Below are 15,501 nucleotides of genomic sequence, written 5' to 3'. Positions count from 1 at the left end.
GCCATGCCCAAGCAAGCAGCCCTCTTTTGTTTTAGCCATAATTGAGATCCCACTAATCTAGCCTCCTTTAAAAAATGAAACAGTCTCTTTGTCAAGCCTTCATTAGGTTAAGATAATATTGTGAGAATGCACAATTAATTTGCAGTGTAACTTTAATTAATTAAATACACCCAATTTTGTAATATGATTAATGCCACCAAGTTGTTATCTGTATTCTCCTCCAAAATGAATATGTAACAGCGATACAGCGCTGAGCATTAATTGGGGCTTTTAAGAAACCAAAACTAGGTTAGGTAATTATAAGAGGTAATTTATTAAACCTTAAATAAAGAAACAAACAAGCATAAATTGATATATAAATCATGAGTACCATTGTGTGTAATCTAGCTGTGATTTGGGAGAAAATGACAAATCTTTGTTGCGTGCAAAGCACTTGATAAAGCCGATAGTAGTCATAAATTTAGTCCCAGTCAAGGTCTCATTAAAAGAGGCATAATTTAATTAAGAGTTAGCCATCGCCCTCTAAATATATTAATTACCTTGAGCATGATGAGATGAGTGCGGTGATTATTGCGTATTTCATTAGAGTAAGTCTTCTGGGAGAAGAGCAAACTAAGGTGGGAAGCTGACTGTGTTGACAAGATAATGGATGGGCTGGTCTGAGATGAATTTGGTCACCTTGCCTTGGGTTGAGCTCGGAGAGGTGAGACAGAGGACAACACAGGTCCTAGGATGTAGCTAGGATGTCTCCACTCTGTTTACTGGGACTGTAACATTTACAGCTATCAGGTAAGTGTTTGAAAAAGGTTTGGCCAGTCCGTATCACACTTAAGTAATTCCCCTTTTCAGCATTGAGCATTTATTATATGAGAAATAAGTGACTAAAAGATAATGAGAGCATGCTAAAAATTTGATTTATAAAAAATAAAATAAAAATCATCATAAAAAACGTGGTCATCCAAGAATCCAATGTCCAAAACAAATATCATTGCATGCTGGAGATGACTTTGTGACAGGACAATATGAGAAATGAATTCAAATGAGTTTCTATTTGACTGAACTAAAAACTGTATCCATATTGTTAAAGTTGCTGTTGTTAAGGTGATATTAAAATTTAGTGTCTTACTGCTGTTGTTTCTACAACCTCTGAATATGGTGCACAAGAGAAAATGATTTAAAAAGTTTTTAAAAGTGTGGAAGCATTAAAAAAAACAAGATTAAAAAACATTATTGTGCTTAATACTTAGTGTTCTTAGCAGCTCATTCACTAACGATGCTTTACTGTTCTATCTAGCTAACTTTCACTATTCATTAACACTAATAAAGAACTACACTTTACGGTGCCACACACACACACACACAGACCAGAGGAGTGCAGAAGCGACGGCTCATTGCCCCTCAGACTGATATGTCAATGAAACATACAAGATGTTGCTGCTGCATTGGAGCGATTTCCAGCCTCGCTCCTCTCCTGGCTGACAGCAGGACAAAGAGCCTAAGGTACCATTATCTGGAAGCAAGCTCTCATTCTTGCGTTCATCTTTCTCTTCACTTACACAAACATAGATGTATGTGCTTGTGCAAACACACAGCGCTCAGCACAAAGTCACTGATGCATCCAGTGTGCATATCAGACGGGACAAACCTTTAGCATTGTAGGGAGTTTGAACATTGTTGAAGTGTCAACATGGTTGCAGACTGTGCAGAATTGGCAAATAAAAGAGGTGTAGCATGACCTGACTGATTTTCTGAGTCTGTGTCAGAATTTTGCAACAGGGTAGGATGGTTGTGACTTGATATTTTATGTAATTTAATATTCCCAAACTCCTGCTGATCTGTTCTGTCCTATTAATTTTAATTCTAGTGTCTGATCAGGATGACATCTAGACCAACAGGTGACATGATGTGTCTTATACATAAATAAATAATTTCTCCAGGTTCAATCAGACAAAGTCTTAACAAATACATATGTGAGGAGAGACACTAACCACAACTCACAGAGCACAAAGCTTCCTGCACCATCTCCCTGGACGCCCCCTCCCTCTTCTCTCCTCTCTTTACTACTAACCTCCTCCCACTCTGGCCAGAAAATTGAGGACACTCACCAAGCTCTGACTGGTCCCAAGGCTGCTGCTGCTGCTGCTGCTTCCGAATCCCTAGACACACCTTCAGCAGCTGGCTGTCAGCAGGCCCAGGAGCAGCACCATGGACTGGAAGATAGCGGTGACATCCACAGCCCAGAGCCTCACACCGGACTCCAACCACGGCCATTCAGACGGGAGTACCACAACCATGGCAGCACCCGGTGCAGCAGAGAAACAGAAAGAGTGAGAGAGCCGGGCACTCACTGGTGTGGTAGTGCACACTGCAGCTGAGCTCTCCCTGCTCTGGGACCCATCTCATTCAGCCAAGATTGCTTCATACAAAAGTTGACAATGCACCAGTGAAAGCCATTGTTGATATTCAACATTTTTTAAATAGCTGAGCAGAATAGACAACATGGCAGGCTGCAAAACTTGGCAAGGGAAACTGACCTGGAGCTTCGCATTTGAAAGGGTTGCCACGCTGGGTGAGAGGAGAGAGGGCTATTGTGTTAAAAAAAAAAAAAAAAAAAAGAGGGAGAGCTTGTGTGAAAGAGCTCAAAAAACAAAACATCTCCCATCCCGGGAGAGCAGTGTACAATGCTTTCTGTGCAGCAGGAAGAGGACAATCACCTCACACGGTCACAAGCATGTACGCATTACCAAGAGAGAGCGAAACAATGAAATCAATGCAATCAGATACGTTTTTAAAGCAGGATATTATATTTCTTACTCCTGAACTGAGATCCAACCCCACATAACACACTGGTGGAGTTGTTAAAAAATGTGTGTGCATGTGTATCAAGGCCAACAGTTAAATATTACAACCAATCAAAAAATCTAGACTGTAATTGACTGTCCATGCATTGGCTAACATCCAGAGGAATGTCTTCCAGAGAGCCATCTATTTCTCTAATGTTGTACAGATGAGGATGATACTGCCCGACGCCACTAATGGTGTTCTGTTTCCGTCATTGTCAAGCTGACAAGTGTGCAGATTGATATGGATATTTAAGAAGCCTTTAAGCTTCCACATGTCAGAGAGTCACAGTGGTGCTCGTGCCTCAGAAGCTATCAAAACATCTAATGTAGTGTGTGTGTGTGTGTGTGTGTGTGTGTGTGTGTGTGTGTGTGTGTGTGTGTGTGTGTGTGTGAGTGAGTGTGAATGTGTGCCTGGTAGCCCTGAGGCGGGTACCAGTGTTGTGTTTCACGCATCCTCGTGTCTCTTAGTGGGCAGCAGGGTAGGAGGGAGGGAGGGAAGGAGGGAGGGACTGAGTGATTAATGTGGGTTTTAAAACCCCCTGAAGGAAACAGCTGCAATACCTGGACCTTTCCCATCCAGCACAACACAAATCCATCCATTCATTTAGTAACTCATCACAATAGTGTTGATGACGAAGGACTCAAAGTAACTAAAAGTGCACCTGGCTACCTCATATTCTGAGGCCTAATATAAAAATCTCCTTAGAAAGTGTACCTGTGCTTTTGTTGTAATAAACCAGGCAACAAATAGCCATTGCATGATCCAGGAGTCCTACAGTAGGAGTAATCTTCTAGTCTCTGATTTTGCCTGATCAACAGTTAAAACACCCAAAAGGATTCAGCTTATAATGATATGCAATAGAAAAAAGCTGCAAGTCCTCACTCTTCAAATACTGGAACCTTTTATTGGGCAAAAATGGTTGTTGAGAAGTTTTCAGTCAACCAACTGATCGATGAAACCGATGCCAATACTGTCTACGTTAAAGTAATTATAACAATTAGAAAAAAAAAAACAATGAACTACATCAAGCATTTTTTTCTTTTCTTCTGAATTTATCAAAACCCAGATTTCCATTAAAGTATTCAAGTTGCAGCCCTTCCCTCTGTCACAAATAAATCTTGCACATTTGATGACAAAGGGTGACAAAAGACAGAATTGACCGTAAAACATACCTAAATAACAATATATGTCATGTCTTAGATGGCATATGGGCTATGCATGACCAAATATATATTAATTTTTATCACCAAAAAGTCATTCGCAGATGCAGACAGTGTGTTATCCTACATGGTGGCATGAGTTATGTTTTGAGTCAGTTAGACTTCTGAAAGACCTACTGTCCTGTATGACGCCTTATAAAATGCCAATAACAAAAATCCAAATAGACTAACTGGGGACTTGGGAGTGCTCTGTAAAAAAGACTAACAACACAAATATACAGCATGTGAAGATCCTTCGCATTTAACCATGTTTTACAGCTCTGTGAGCACAGACACAAGTTATGTAGAATTTTCTGTAGCGGACTGCTGAAGCATGTCATGAGCGCAAAGGTTTGCAAGCTTTATAAGAAATTCTCATGAAATTAGTAAAAGGTTATGAAGTATCAAGGTGATGAAAAAATGTGAACTATGTCCTTTGAGCGGTGAAAGAGGGCTCTGCGCTTCCAGGACTTCAAACAGAACATGAGGGTTCATTGTGTAATCAATTCAGCACTAATACCTACTACAGTGTCATACACTCATGTAACAAAATCTGTCGGTCTTGTTCTACAGTGTCTTTACTTGCTCAAAGGCTGATCTGTGCATGTGTGTGTGTGTGTATATATAGGTGTGTGTGTGTGTGTATGCGTGAGAAGAAGGCGCACAGAGAAACAGGACCGGTCTGGCCCGTTGACACAGGCAGGCTTGGAGTTGGAGATGTGTAATTACATTGATCAGGGAGAAATTACAGCTCTGAGAAAGAGGGCAGGGCCGGTATAATCTTATAGGTGTGTCAGTGCTTGGCTGCAAGACAGAGAGCAGAGGCAGAGAGACAGGGAAGGAGAGAGAGGGGGAACCTGTGGCGTCTTTACAGGAAAGCCACGTCAGTGCCACCCATCACATACTATTAGCTGCCATCAAAGCTCTAATTTTACTCTAGCATTACACCCCACTCCCTGTATCCCCCTCCCTCCCCTGCTGGTCTGGATGGCGCAGCCTGGTGGGAAAACGACATTCAATCCGCTGTCTGCCCCATTCAGGCCAAATTGGCAAATGGCAGCTCTCCGCCTCTCAGATTTCGGGAAGTGAAAGGTACCACCGCCACCATCCGCCCAAGCCTCCAAAAGCTGTTGGTGGGGAAGGAGGAGGGGTGAGTATAGAGGTAGAGTGAAGACCGCTGAGGCAGAGGAGCGGACTAAGGTGGGTTAACAGCCTTCCTTGTCCTCCGCGGTGGTGACGGTGCTGGACAGAGAACACAGAGAAAAGAGAGAAGAATGCCCACTCAGCAGATCAAAGGAACTTCCCTGAGACCAATGGGAAAAGTTGACCTCAATCCCCTAATCACCCACTTTTCCACCCCGGGCCGAGCCGTGCGGGCAGATGAGAACACAGCGTTTGCCCTCATGAGGGTCAACAGTAGCGAGAGGACCAAATGCAGAGTTAAATCTAATAACGCAGAGTTAACCTTAACAGAGTTAAATCTAGCAGAAATAAGGACAGAAACATGCTGACTTTGGAGTACAGGCCTTCACTGTGCCTTAAGACCAGATTTTATCAAAATCAAATTCATTATATCAAGATAAACCCCTTGAGATGTATCAATTCATTTTCAAGGTGGAGGTTTATAGCTCTAAATGCAATCAAACAAAACATCTGCAACAATAAACATATATTGGTATTTACACACAAATCTATCTATCTATCTATAGATGTATATATACACTTTCAAAAAATATATGGAACATGTATGTGGACGCAGCACACACAAGCACAAACAACAAGGGTTTTCATCCGCGTTTTACTGTGACACACAGAGAAAAGACACAGAGCATATTGTGTTCGACACTAACTAGCCGCCCGACTGAATGGTACTCTTACTGCTAATTAAGTGCTAATGGCAGTTCCCCCTGCAGAGAATACTAATTAATGCTCCATTCTTCTGCGGGCTGAGCGCGTACTCCACCACAGCCTAATGAGGGGAGGCAGGTACGTCTTCTCTCAGGCTGGGTTAATAAGCGCACCACAGTGGGGTCTGAGTAGAGAGGGCCATACCAGGGGGCTGCTTCCTGTTCCCTAATCTTAACAGACCCCCCTCAGAACGCTCACAATGAGCCACGGAGGTAATGAAAGGATTTGTCCCATAAACTCGGAAAATAGGCCTGCTTATGTGTCAGTGTGAAGAGCACCTCAAAACTTTTGGTGTCTGTACAAATGAAACAATAAGATGGAGGAAATTCTGGATTTAAAACATGTGTGACAACGAAACAACCACTGCACTTACAGAAAGTGATATTTTTTCTTCTTTCAGACAAAGATATTTGTGAAACTTTGGGGTGAAAATGTCCATATTTCACAGTGAAGTGTGTGTAACTCAGTGATAAACCATTGTGTGTATATATATATATATACACACACACACACACACACACACACACATATACTATTTGTACCCAGCAACGCAAAAGTATAAAAGTACTTGGAAAACTGTTTCTTTTTTAGAAAAAGATTTTTGACACCGAGTACCATTTCATATTGGGTATGTTTTCCTGTGTGTCTTCCTACAGAATTAGAAACTGCTGATGTCTCTTAGAAAACAACTTCTATCTTATATAGCTTCCAGCTCCCTGAGGATATGCACCACGGAAAAATAAATAAATACATTACCTGTTTGGATGCAGAAAGCCCGGGAATCAGATTCAAAGTGCTCAAGAATGAATGGATGTGCGAGTATGCGGGTGCGTGCATGAGGGTAAACATAGATTGAGGATGGTATTGGAATTACCTGAGTGAGATAATGGTGGTGCATTAGATTAACTTTCAGTCCTTAAATGCAACACATTTAGGCAATCTTGTCCCCCAAAAACATGTCAATGTCTGAAAGGCCTCCCTCTCGCTATCAGGAGCCTCTGGTCCCCCACACTGATGCAGCTGGCAAGGCGCTACTGTCGACTGTCAAAACGCCGCGCCAGATCTAGTTATAAAATAATTGAATTTTCATATCAGAGGGGACCAGAGTCCCAGCAGACAATAGGAGTGCTGAGTCCTCTCTGATATTGGCTCAGGCCCTTTGCCATGCGCATGAAATCAGTATGTTAATGTTCCAGGGTTTTCTTTTTTTAAGGGCACTTGTGCTCTCGCAATGTACTACCGATGCGGTTTCAAAAAAATTGCAACTATTGATAAGTAGGCAGCCAGCAACCCCCTCGACCCCTCCTCCCACCCAGCGTGCCCACCCCCGCCTCCCCCCAACCCACCGAGGCTCTAGACGTTCTCGCACCCCCATCCTCCCCCATTATTAAAATTGTAATTTATTTTTCTAAATCAGAATGACAGCTTGCTTTCTTTTCTCTGCAGCAGGCAGTGAATCACCAAGCTTTAATTACTTTCGTAACTTCGCTGACCCTGTGAGCGTGCTGCTCTGCCAGAGAAAATGGGACCTCCAACAAAGGCCCTCCACAGCCACAGCCGCCTTCGGTTCATTCAAAATGCGAAAATTTATCAAACTACGGATTTTATAAGATTTTGTTAACATTTCACCTCCTATCTTTTTCACACTCCCCCAAAACACCCCCGCTTGCGACAGTTCTGCACTTCCAATCTCCCGGCCCACCTCCTGAAGAAACTCTGCACTGGATAACTAAACAACCTCATTCCAACTCTCCCTCTTTCCCTCTCTCTCCCTTTCTGTGCCTGTGCTTGTGTTGACTCAACAAGGTCTCTTCAGGTCAAAACAGCCAGAGGTCACACTATTATCAGTAACCCCCTCATATCCAGGCCGTGGCCCCGGCAGCCCGGAGACAGACAGCGCAGGGTCCTGAGGCCACAAAGCACAGATCAACAGGGATGAAGGCTACATTTGATCACTTCACAGATCTTTGGCCTGCAGACATCAGGGTCAAGCTTTATTCAGCACGGCCGTCAGAGTCTATCACACAGCTATCGACTGCCTTTTCTGACCATAAGTCATCGGCACAAAGGAGTCGCTTCAGTGTTCAAAAGCATCTCTGAAACCGCCACATGGATCATGGCCATGACACTGATGCGTGAGAGAGTTGTGTGTGACTTTTGAGTTGAACAGGAAGGAGGTTTAAGATACTGCCCTCTTCTGCTTTGTTGCTACAAAGTTCAGGCATGTTTCTTGTTCGCCAACAGATCTCTATTTGCTTCATATTATTCCAGGCGCCTGATTTATTAAAGTAGCTAATATGTTGTAATCCCCGCTATCGCTCTCACCTTCTCACTGGCACACCTCTGTTTTGGGCTGTGCAACTGTGTGAACCAGGGGTGTGCAGGCACGGTTGGTCTTTTGCTGACTGCCTGATAATTGAATGAGCGATTATCCCTCCCATTAATAGACAATGATACAGAAAGCACTGCCATATGTACGGAATATTAATGAGTGGCTGCAGCGGCCTAGATAAGAGAAGCGCCATGCAGTTGCTGTAATAGGGGTTAAAACAATTTGCCCCCCACCACCCTATCCCTCCTCACGCACACACACACCAGCTCTCATGCTTTCCACAATGCTAATCCTCCATCCTCTCACCAACTAAGCAGGCTGCCACCAACCAACCACCCCCCATGGCCTGGACTTGTGCTTGGCGCTGACCTCACTGCTGCCAAGGCCAACCCGCCATTGTGAGCGAGTGCGAGCAGGGTCATTTGACAACAGAATGACATGCTAATGATGGGAAGCAGCGGGTGTTTAGTATTTATGTTATGAGACATTTTGCAACAAAGGAGCTGGAAAAACATGCATCCATTCAGATTTTTTCCTGACAAAATAATCACAAGTACTTTTTTTCTGCAATTTTCTAGCTTTATGTCACTGTTTCACTGCTGAATCTGTCTTCATCTTCCTGCTGCCACAAGTAAAGTGTTTTTTGTCAAATACTCAGCTAAAGTAAAGATGCAAGAGCAGCTGAAGCCCACAATGCCACAAAGGCATATCTAGCATCACCTCCATCAAATTTCTATAAAAGGTTGCCGAGATCAGGCAGGTGAAACAGTTGGGGCACACTTCTATATGAATCGCCATGCCAATCAATATCTAACATCTATTAGCACTGGAAAGCAATATTTCCCCTTTTACCTTGCAATAATTGTGCTTAATGCTGTGAAGTACCTTATCATAGGTCTGACGGCAAAAGAAAGGCCAGTTACCATGGCGACTATAAAAGCCATTGGTTTCCTTTTCAGCAGAATAATGAACTTCTCTCCTCTGTGTGTCACTCTTCCACTCCACTCTCAGCCTCTTCGATTAAATTGAAGTCCATGCGTCCTTGAAATCCCTCGTTTCTGCCTTATAATTTGCCAAACAAGAGAAAAAAAACAGAAAAAATGTTCAAGGCTCAACAAATGCATCACTTCAGGCCAAGGCGGAGGTGTATGCCACTATCAATACCCATTGTATCTTTTCGCAATTTACTATCAGCAATATTACCCCTAATTAAAAGGAAAATCTTCAATACTTGCAGTTACATTTTATTTTCTGATGATGGAATGCGTTAGATGATATTTTCCTTGAATCTGTTTAGGTAGCTGATGTCATTGTGAGATGATAATCATTTGGTTTTCCTTAAGAAAATCTGTATTCATCTTGCCAGATTAAACAACTCTAAAACAAAGGGTTTCAACGGTTCAAACATAGATTTAAAGTCCTTTACAATCAGTTGCAATTACTTAAATATTTAGCATTTTCTGTATTTTAAATGCCTCAGCCGTGCACTGCAAAATTGCAACTACCAAGTAGAATTGCAGTCTATGAGCCGCAAGCCGATTTTGCTGCAGGAGAAGACTTTGAGCTGAAGGAAAGCTCCTCAAAAGTACTCTAAAGTCGGTGCAATAAGATAAGACTAGACTTTGTCACATGTAATAAGGTTGGATGTACATCTCAGGGTAGTCTGAAACCTGCTCCACAGTCAGGTAATTTTTCTATACTTCCATAAGAAAGAAAGAAGGGAAAAAAACTGTTTTTCTCCTCTAAGTGTCATGAATCATTGAATGCACTCGCTACCCTCAGCGTCCTTGAGCGCAGACATCCTCACTGCCCGAGGACATCAAGTGTTTTATTCACAGTAGCTTTCTGTGTGATGGTCAATTAAGGGAAAATAGAGCCCTGCAACTAATTCAAGTAAGCCTACTGGATCGAGGCGCTCACAGATCCAAATCAACCCATCATATAATAAGGGCAGCTAAGCAGCAGTGGTGGTCAGTTAGTTTCATTTATCTGGGCCACTCAGTTTTAGTTACATTCAGACAAAATTTCTGTGTCACTTTTTTGTTTGTTTGTTTTACAGAATGACTTAAACTGGTTGAAATGTTAAAGAATAAACATTTTTTAAAAAGCATGGCATAAACATTACTGAAGTATAATTATCCTTTGGTACTGTTTTTATACTCATTATAACTGAGGGATTTTTTTTCAGCTATTTTAAAACCCACAAATCAATCTAATGTGTTATTTGAATATTAGTTGTTAGCTGTAGGCTTTATTTGGAAATTCTAACTGATTTGTCACAATAGAAGAGAAATCCGCCAAATTTGATAATTAAGCCAATTAGCATAATTCTCTATCATAATTTATTTTATTTTTTAAATCTTCCTTCATTCACGGATCTTTCGTGGACACCAGGCTACATGTAAATGACTGAGTTGTTTAATGCTTCATTTTAATGCGTTTTTTTTCCTCCGTGCCAACAAATAAACATCAATACAAATCAATTTCTCAAAATACCGGCGGTGCTGTTTTACAGGCGTGGAGTCAATTAATATTAGTCATCAAATCAAAACTATGGGTGGATTAAATGTGGCAGGAAAACAAAAGCACACTGCATATCTCAGGCCTACAAAATTAAGTTACTGTGCATCGAATCACAGCTCTCTGATAGTATGTCATACATTATGGAGGCTAGATTTATAAAGCGATATTCAATTGGACAACACGGTGCACAGGTGAGCATCTTATATGGCCCAGACAGACACACCAAAGCATCTACATATCCTGTCAGCATGACCAATTCATTGAAATGAGTAAGATCAATACTTCGTTTGGTTTCAGGAGATCTGCCTCCATCAGGACAACCAGAGCAGGATTAAGACAAGGATTTTCTAACATGTAAAAGCAGCCAGGAGTACAAATACTCTACAACATTAACGTACTGTAAAAATAAATAAAATAGAAAATAAACCTTTTTGCTTGATGATCAAACATCTTTAGTTTATCTCAGTGGTTATTAAACTGTTTCATGAACCCAAAAGAGGTCCCAACTTTGTGAACTCCGACATGGGAAAAAAAAAATCATTAAAAAGATGTCATTTAACTCAGTTCTGTTCTATTCAATCTACATAGTCTATTCACCATTCAAGGAGAATTTCAAGACAAGCGACAGTGCAAACTTTTCCGTGATCAACACATCAAGGGCAGAGGGAGTGAGTCATCAGCGCGGCCTGAAAAGGTGCGTTTGTCCACACTGATCATTCATCAGTTCCTCTGCAGAATTCAGCGAGCACATCACATCGACTTTACAGTAACAAACAATATTATTTTGGACTTTTGCAACGATTTCTCTGCTTTTTGTTATTGTTGTTGTTGTTGTTGTTGCTCGTCCTCCATTTTAACCATCATCTGCACTGTACCGTACTGACACCTGCCCTGTAAGTGCGACTTAACAAAGACACAGCCAGCTCAGAGCCACCTGGAGACATGATCACACACACTTGACTTAACTTCAACCTGTTTCCTGTTTCACCTGAGCCAAAATGCAAGGTTTAACCAGAAGCTTTGCAACCCAACCCAACCCAGGTCGATGTGTGGTTGAGGTTTTAATTTCACCCAGACGTGTTTAACACTTTACACCCACATGCGGTTGGTGAGCGCGTTTTTCCGGCATCTTTGCGGGTTAAACGTCCTGACCATCTTACCGTGTTTCTGCTGTGTGTGTAGGCCACCTTCCTCCGGTTCCCTCCTCTCTGGTAGCCAGCGCCAAGGATATGCTTCAAAACACGGAAATGTCACTTCTGTCACAAACCACGTGGCGTTTTTGTCATTTTTCATGCATTAAGTTATCTGATTTGTTTGGTTATGACACCCAGCTGAGGGGTTCAGCTCTCCTGACCTGCTACTGAGTACAACTTCCTGACAAAATCCGACCACAGGGAGGCGCTCAGGAGCTGCCATCACAGGAGAGAAGGCGCTTCATGACCACTGAGTGAAAAAAGTGCAAACCACAGCGAGGTGAACTGCACAGAGCAGCTTTGAAGCCTTAATTAGAATATTTTGAATGATTAGAAATTAGTTCATGTGTCAAATTAGCAGATCTGCGCCAGGGTCGCCTTTATTTGGTTTGCATGCAACAAGAACATGATGATAGTGAAGGCAACTGCTCATAGGCCTGTTGATAAATCCTCATGCAAAGAGATATAAGGTGCTCTCCAAAGATGCCAAACACACCGGGGTACTTTTGCGATCATGTGTATAAAATGAAGAGTAAGACATCAAGCCTCTTCTGAAGTTCAAAATACAGTGCAAGCATTATGTAGCTGCAGTGAAGCAATGGCACAAGCTTATAAATGTACATTAAAAGGTGCCACAGTGAGGAAATTCTGCAAATTTTTAATTTTAAAGTGACTTTAGAGAAACTTTTGTGAGAAAAATCTGGATTTGAGGGGTTAACCTTACATAGTAAGAGTGTATCTATGTATTTCACATAAAACTGTTTCATCATCGTCCTGCTGCTTTCACAGGACATTCTCACGCTGCACAACTGACGTCAGATTTCCCACAAAAAACACTTCCCGTCGGCTGTAGTGTATCTATTGTATTCAAGTCATAGCAGATGGAGTTGGTTTCAGTTTGGCTAAATACATGAGTTGTATGCATAATAGAAGTGGCTAATTTCATGTGTTTCCAATAAATTCATAAATCCCCTTATATCTTAAATGTAGGTGAGTTGATTAAGGGGTTAGATATTAATAATATCTTAGGTGGTGTCACACTGACCAGACAGAATAGATTCATTGCCTCATCAGTTTATGATACACAGTGAGCACCAGTAACTCATTATGATACATATCAAATTTTAATTACAAAAACATCTGTATAGATAGTGCCAATACTTATTCCAGAGAACACCATGTGACACAGAGCTGTATGAATGCATCTGCTCCCGAATAGGTTCATATATCAACATTAAAGACATGGGTGGAGGGACAAATGCTCTGTGGCATTAAGTAAGATTTTCCAACTCTGCTTTCACATCCTGCAAGACTATCAAGGGGTCCAGCAGAGATTACTGATTTGAAAAGGGCTTTTAAATTTCATGTATCAATCCCAAAGGCAAAAGGGCAAAAAGGAAAATCCCTTATCCCTCTAATGAGGCGTGGGTGGTTTGAAAAGATATGTCTTGTCCAGACCAGCCTCTCTGCTTTTCTCCGTAGTGGAGCAAAAGACAGCTGTGGATAAGCTGAAGGATGAAAACAGCTGGGATCAGGAGCTGCCCTGGCTGTAGCTGCAGTTTCTGGGTAACACGCAGACACTGTTGATAAAACAGGAAGGAGAAGGATTGCCTCATTTCTGAGGCAACAGCCAGAATATCAGTCATCTTTGGTCAGACAATGAACTTATAATGTTTAGATCTGTGTGCGTCCCATCTCCTTACTCAAGATGACGACAGTTCACTGATTGAATCATCAGCGATTTGCGTTGACACCCTGTTCCCATAATTTTCCTCTGCATTGACACAATTTTCCCCACAGTGAGTTTCATGTAATACTCTCTTTGTGGTAGGAGACATTACAAAAGGGTACAGGCTCTTTAGTAAAAACCCATTTGGACTACTTACAAACACAGTAACCCCAGGAAAGTGAGCAGAACTGAAGCACGGTGTTTAGGCCTGTCAATCACAGGCATTACAGAGATATGATGGAGCAAATTCATACACTGTCAGTAAAAGTTACAGTAAACTGATTCTCTCCCAAACCTCTCAGTGAAAAAAGGAAAGTCAAACAGGTGCTTCAGCATGGGGCAGCAGAAATGTTAGCTGAGCCCGGAGCAGATACGTTTAATATTCCTACGTCAGATTTCCCACTACCTCTCAGTCTCTCCACCGGCTTTAAGGGCTGAGTTCTTATAGACCAGAGCGATGCCCTGGTTATTATTCGGATGCGTTGGCGCCTGTTCTGGTATTTGGCTACTTCTCGTCTCTCTGTTTCCTGTCAGAACAGACATCAGTTTGGACCTGTAGTGATCCCCAGCCAGGAAATAAAGAATTGGGTCAATACAGCTGTTGATGCTCGCCAGCGGCCTGGTGATCTTATAGGTAAAGTTGACAATGTTAAGGAGTTCACAGTCCAAATTTAACACACGGAAGGTGTAATAGAGGGTCCGTGTGATGTGAAATGGGACGAAGCTCACAGCAAACACCACCAACACCACGATGATGAGCTTGATGGATTTCTTGCGCGAGACGGCGCCCTGCCGGCTGGCAGATAATCCTCGTCTGGGCCGGCACAAGGTTCGCGCCATCAAGCAGTAACACACCACAATGACAAGGAAAGGGACGCCAAATAGGAGCACCATGACAACAGAGCTGTAGTCCACATACTCCTCAAAGGCCTCCTGGCTGGTTGTGTCATGGCACAGGGTGTCATTGTCCCGCCTGGAGGTGGTGACGAAGATGAGGTTCGGCACTAGGCAGACCGTCACCACACCCCACACCATGCCGCACACCAGATGAGCATGGCGGGACTTCACCAGGGTCAACGCCTTGATGGGGTGGCAGATGCCCAGATAACGGTGCACGCTGATGCAGGTGAGGAAGAGGATGCTGCAATAGAGGTTGGCATAAAAGAGGAAACGCACCATTTTGCAGGCAGCAACTCCAAATGGCCAGTGGCTGCGGTTGGCGTAGTAGTAGATGAGGGTGGGCAGGGAGAGGACGTACAGGAAGTCGGACAGGGCGAGGTGGAACATGTACACTGTGCTGGGATTCCACGGACGCATCTTCAGGAACAACCACAAAGCTGTCGCATTGAGCACGAAGCCAACCACAAACACCAGACTGTAGGACAAAGGCAGCAGGATGTACTTGAACTCCTCGTCAAAACGACAGCTAGAGTTGAAGATGGGGATGAACACCGCTGACCGGTTGTGCGCGTCACGGCTGCTGATGACCGTTTCCATCATGACCTCTCTGTGTAGCACTCTCAAACCAGCAGATGACCAAACCTTCAAAGGAAGAAGACTTTTACATCATTTTTAAAGAAAATACAGGCGCAGATTAATTTGAATTGACAGAAATGTCATGTAATTGAAAACTGAATCCCTTTGGGTTTCGACTGCTGTTTGGACATTTGATGATGAAAGTGTGACATTTTTCACCATTACCTGTCATTTTAAAGAACAAATAATTCATTGAGGAAATATTGCACTGATTACTCAATAACGCAAATGATGGTT

General features: G+C 42.6%; 1 protein-coding gene across 1 annotated transcript; it reads right to left on the bottom strand.

Moving 5' to 3' along the window:
- Nucleotides 1-13,100: 13,100 nt before the first annotated feature.
- Nucleotides 13,101-15,265, bottom strand: LOC139207161 (P2Y purinoceptor 4-like). The gene has a single exon (XM_070836804.1). The coding sequence runs from the start codon at nt 15,226-15,228 to the stop codon at nt 14,131-14,133; it is 1,098 nt and encodes a 365-aa protein (XP_070692905.1). The 5' UTR covers nt 15,229-15,265; the 3' UTR covers nt 13,101-14,130.
- Nucleotides 15,266-15,501: the final 236 nt, after the last annotated feature.

The sequence above is a fragment of the Pempheris klunzingeri genome, chromosome 9, assembly GCF_042242105.1.
Source record: "Pempheris klunzingeri isolate RE-2024b chromosome 9, fPemKlu1.hap1, whole genome shotgun sequence".
Classification (NCBI taxonomy): Eukaryota; Metazoa; Chordata; class Actinopteri; order Acropomatiformes; family Pempheridae; genus Pempheris; species Pempheris klunzingeri.
Note: the sequence above shows the minus strand (reverse complement) of the source record. Positions and strands in the feature narration are given on the sequence as shown.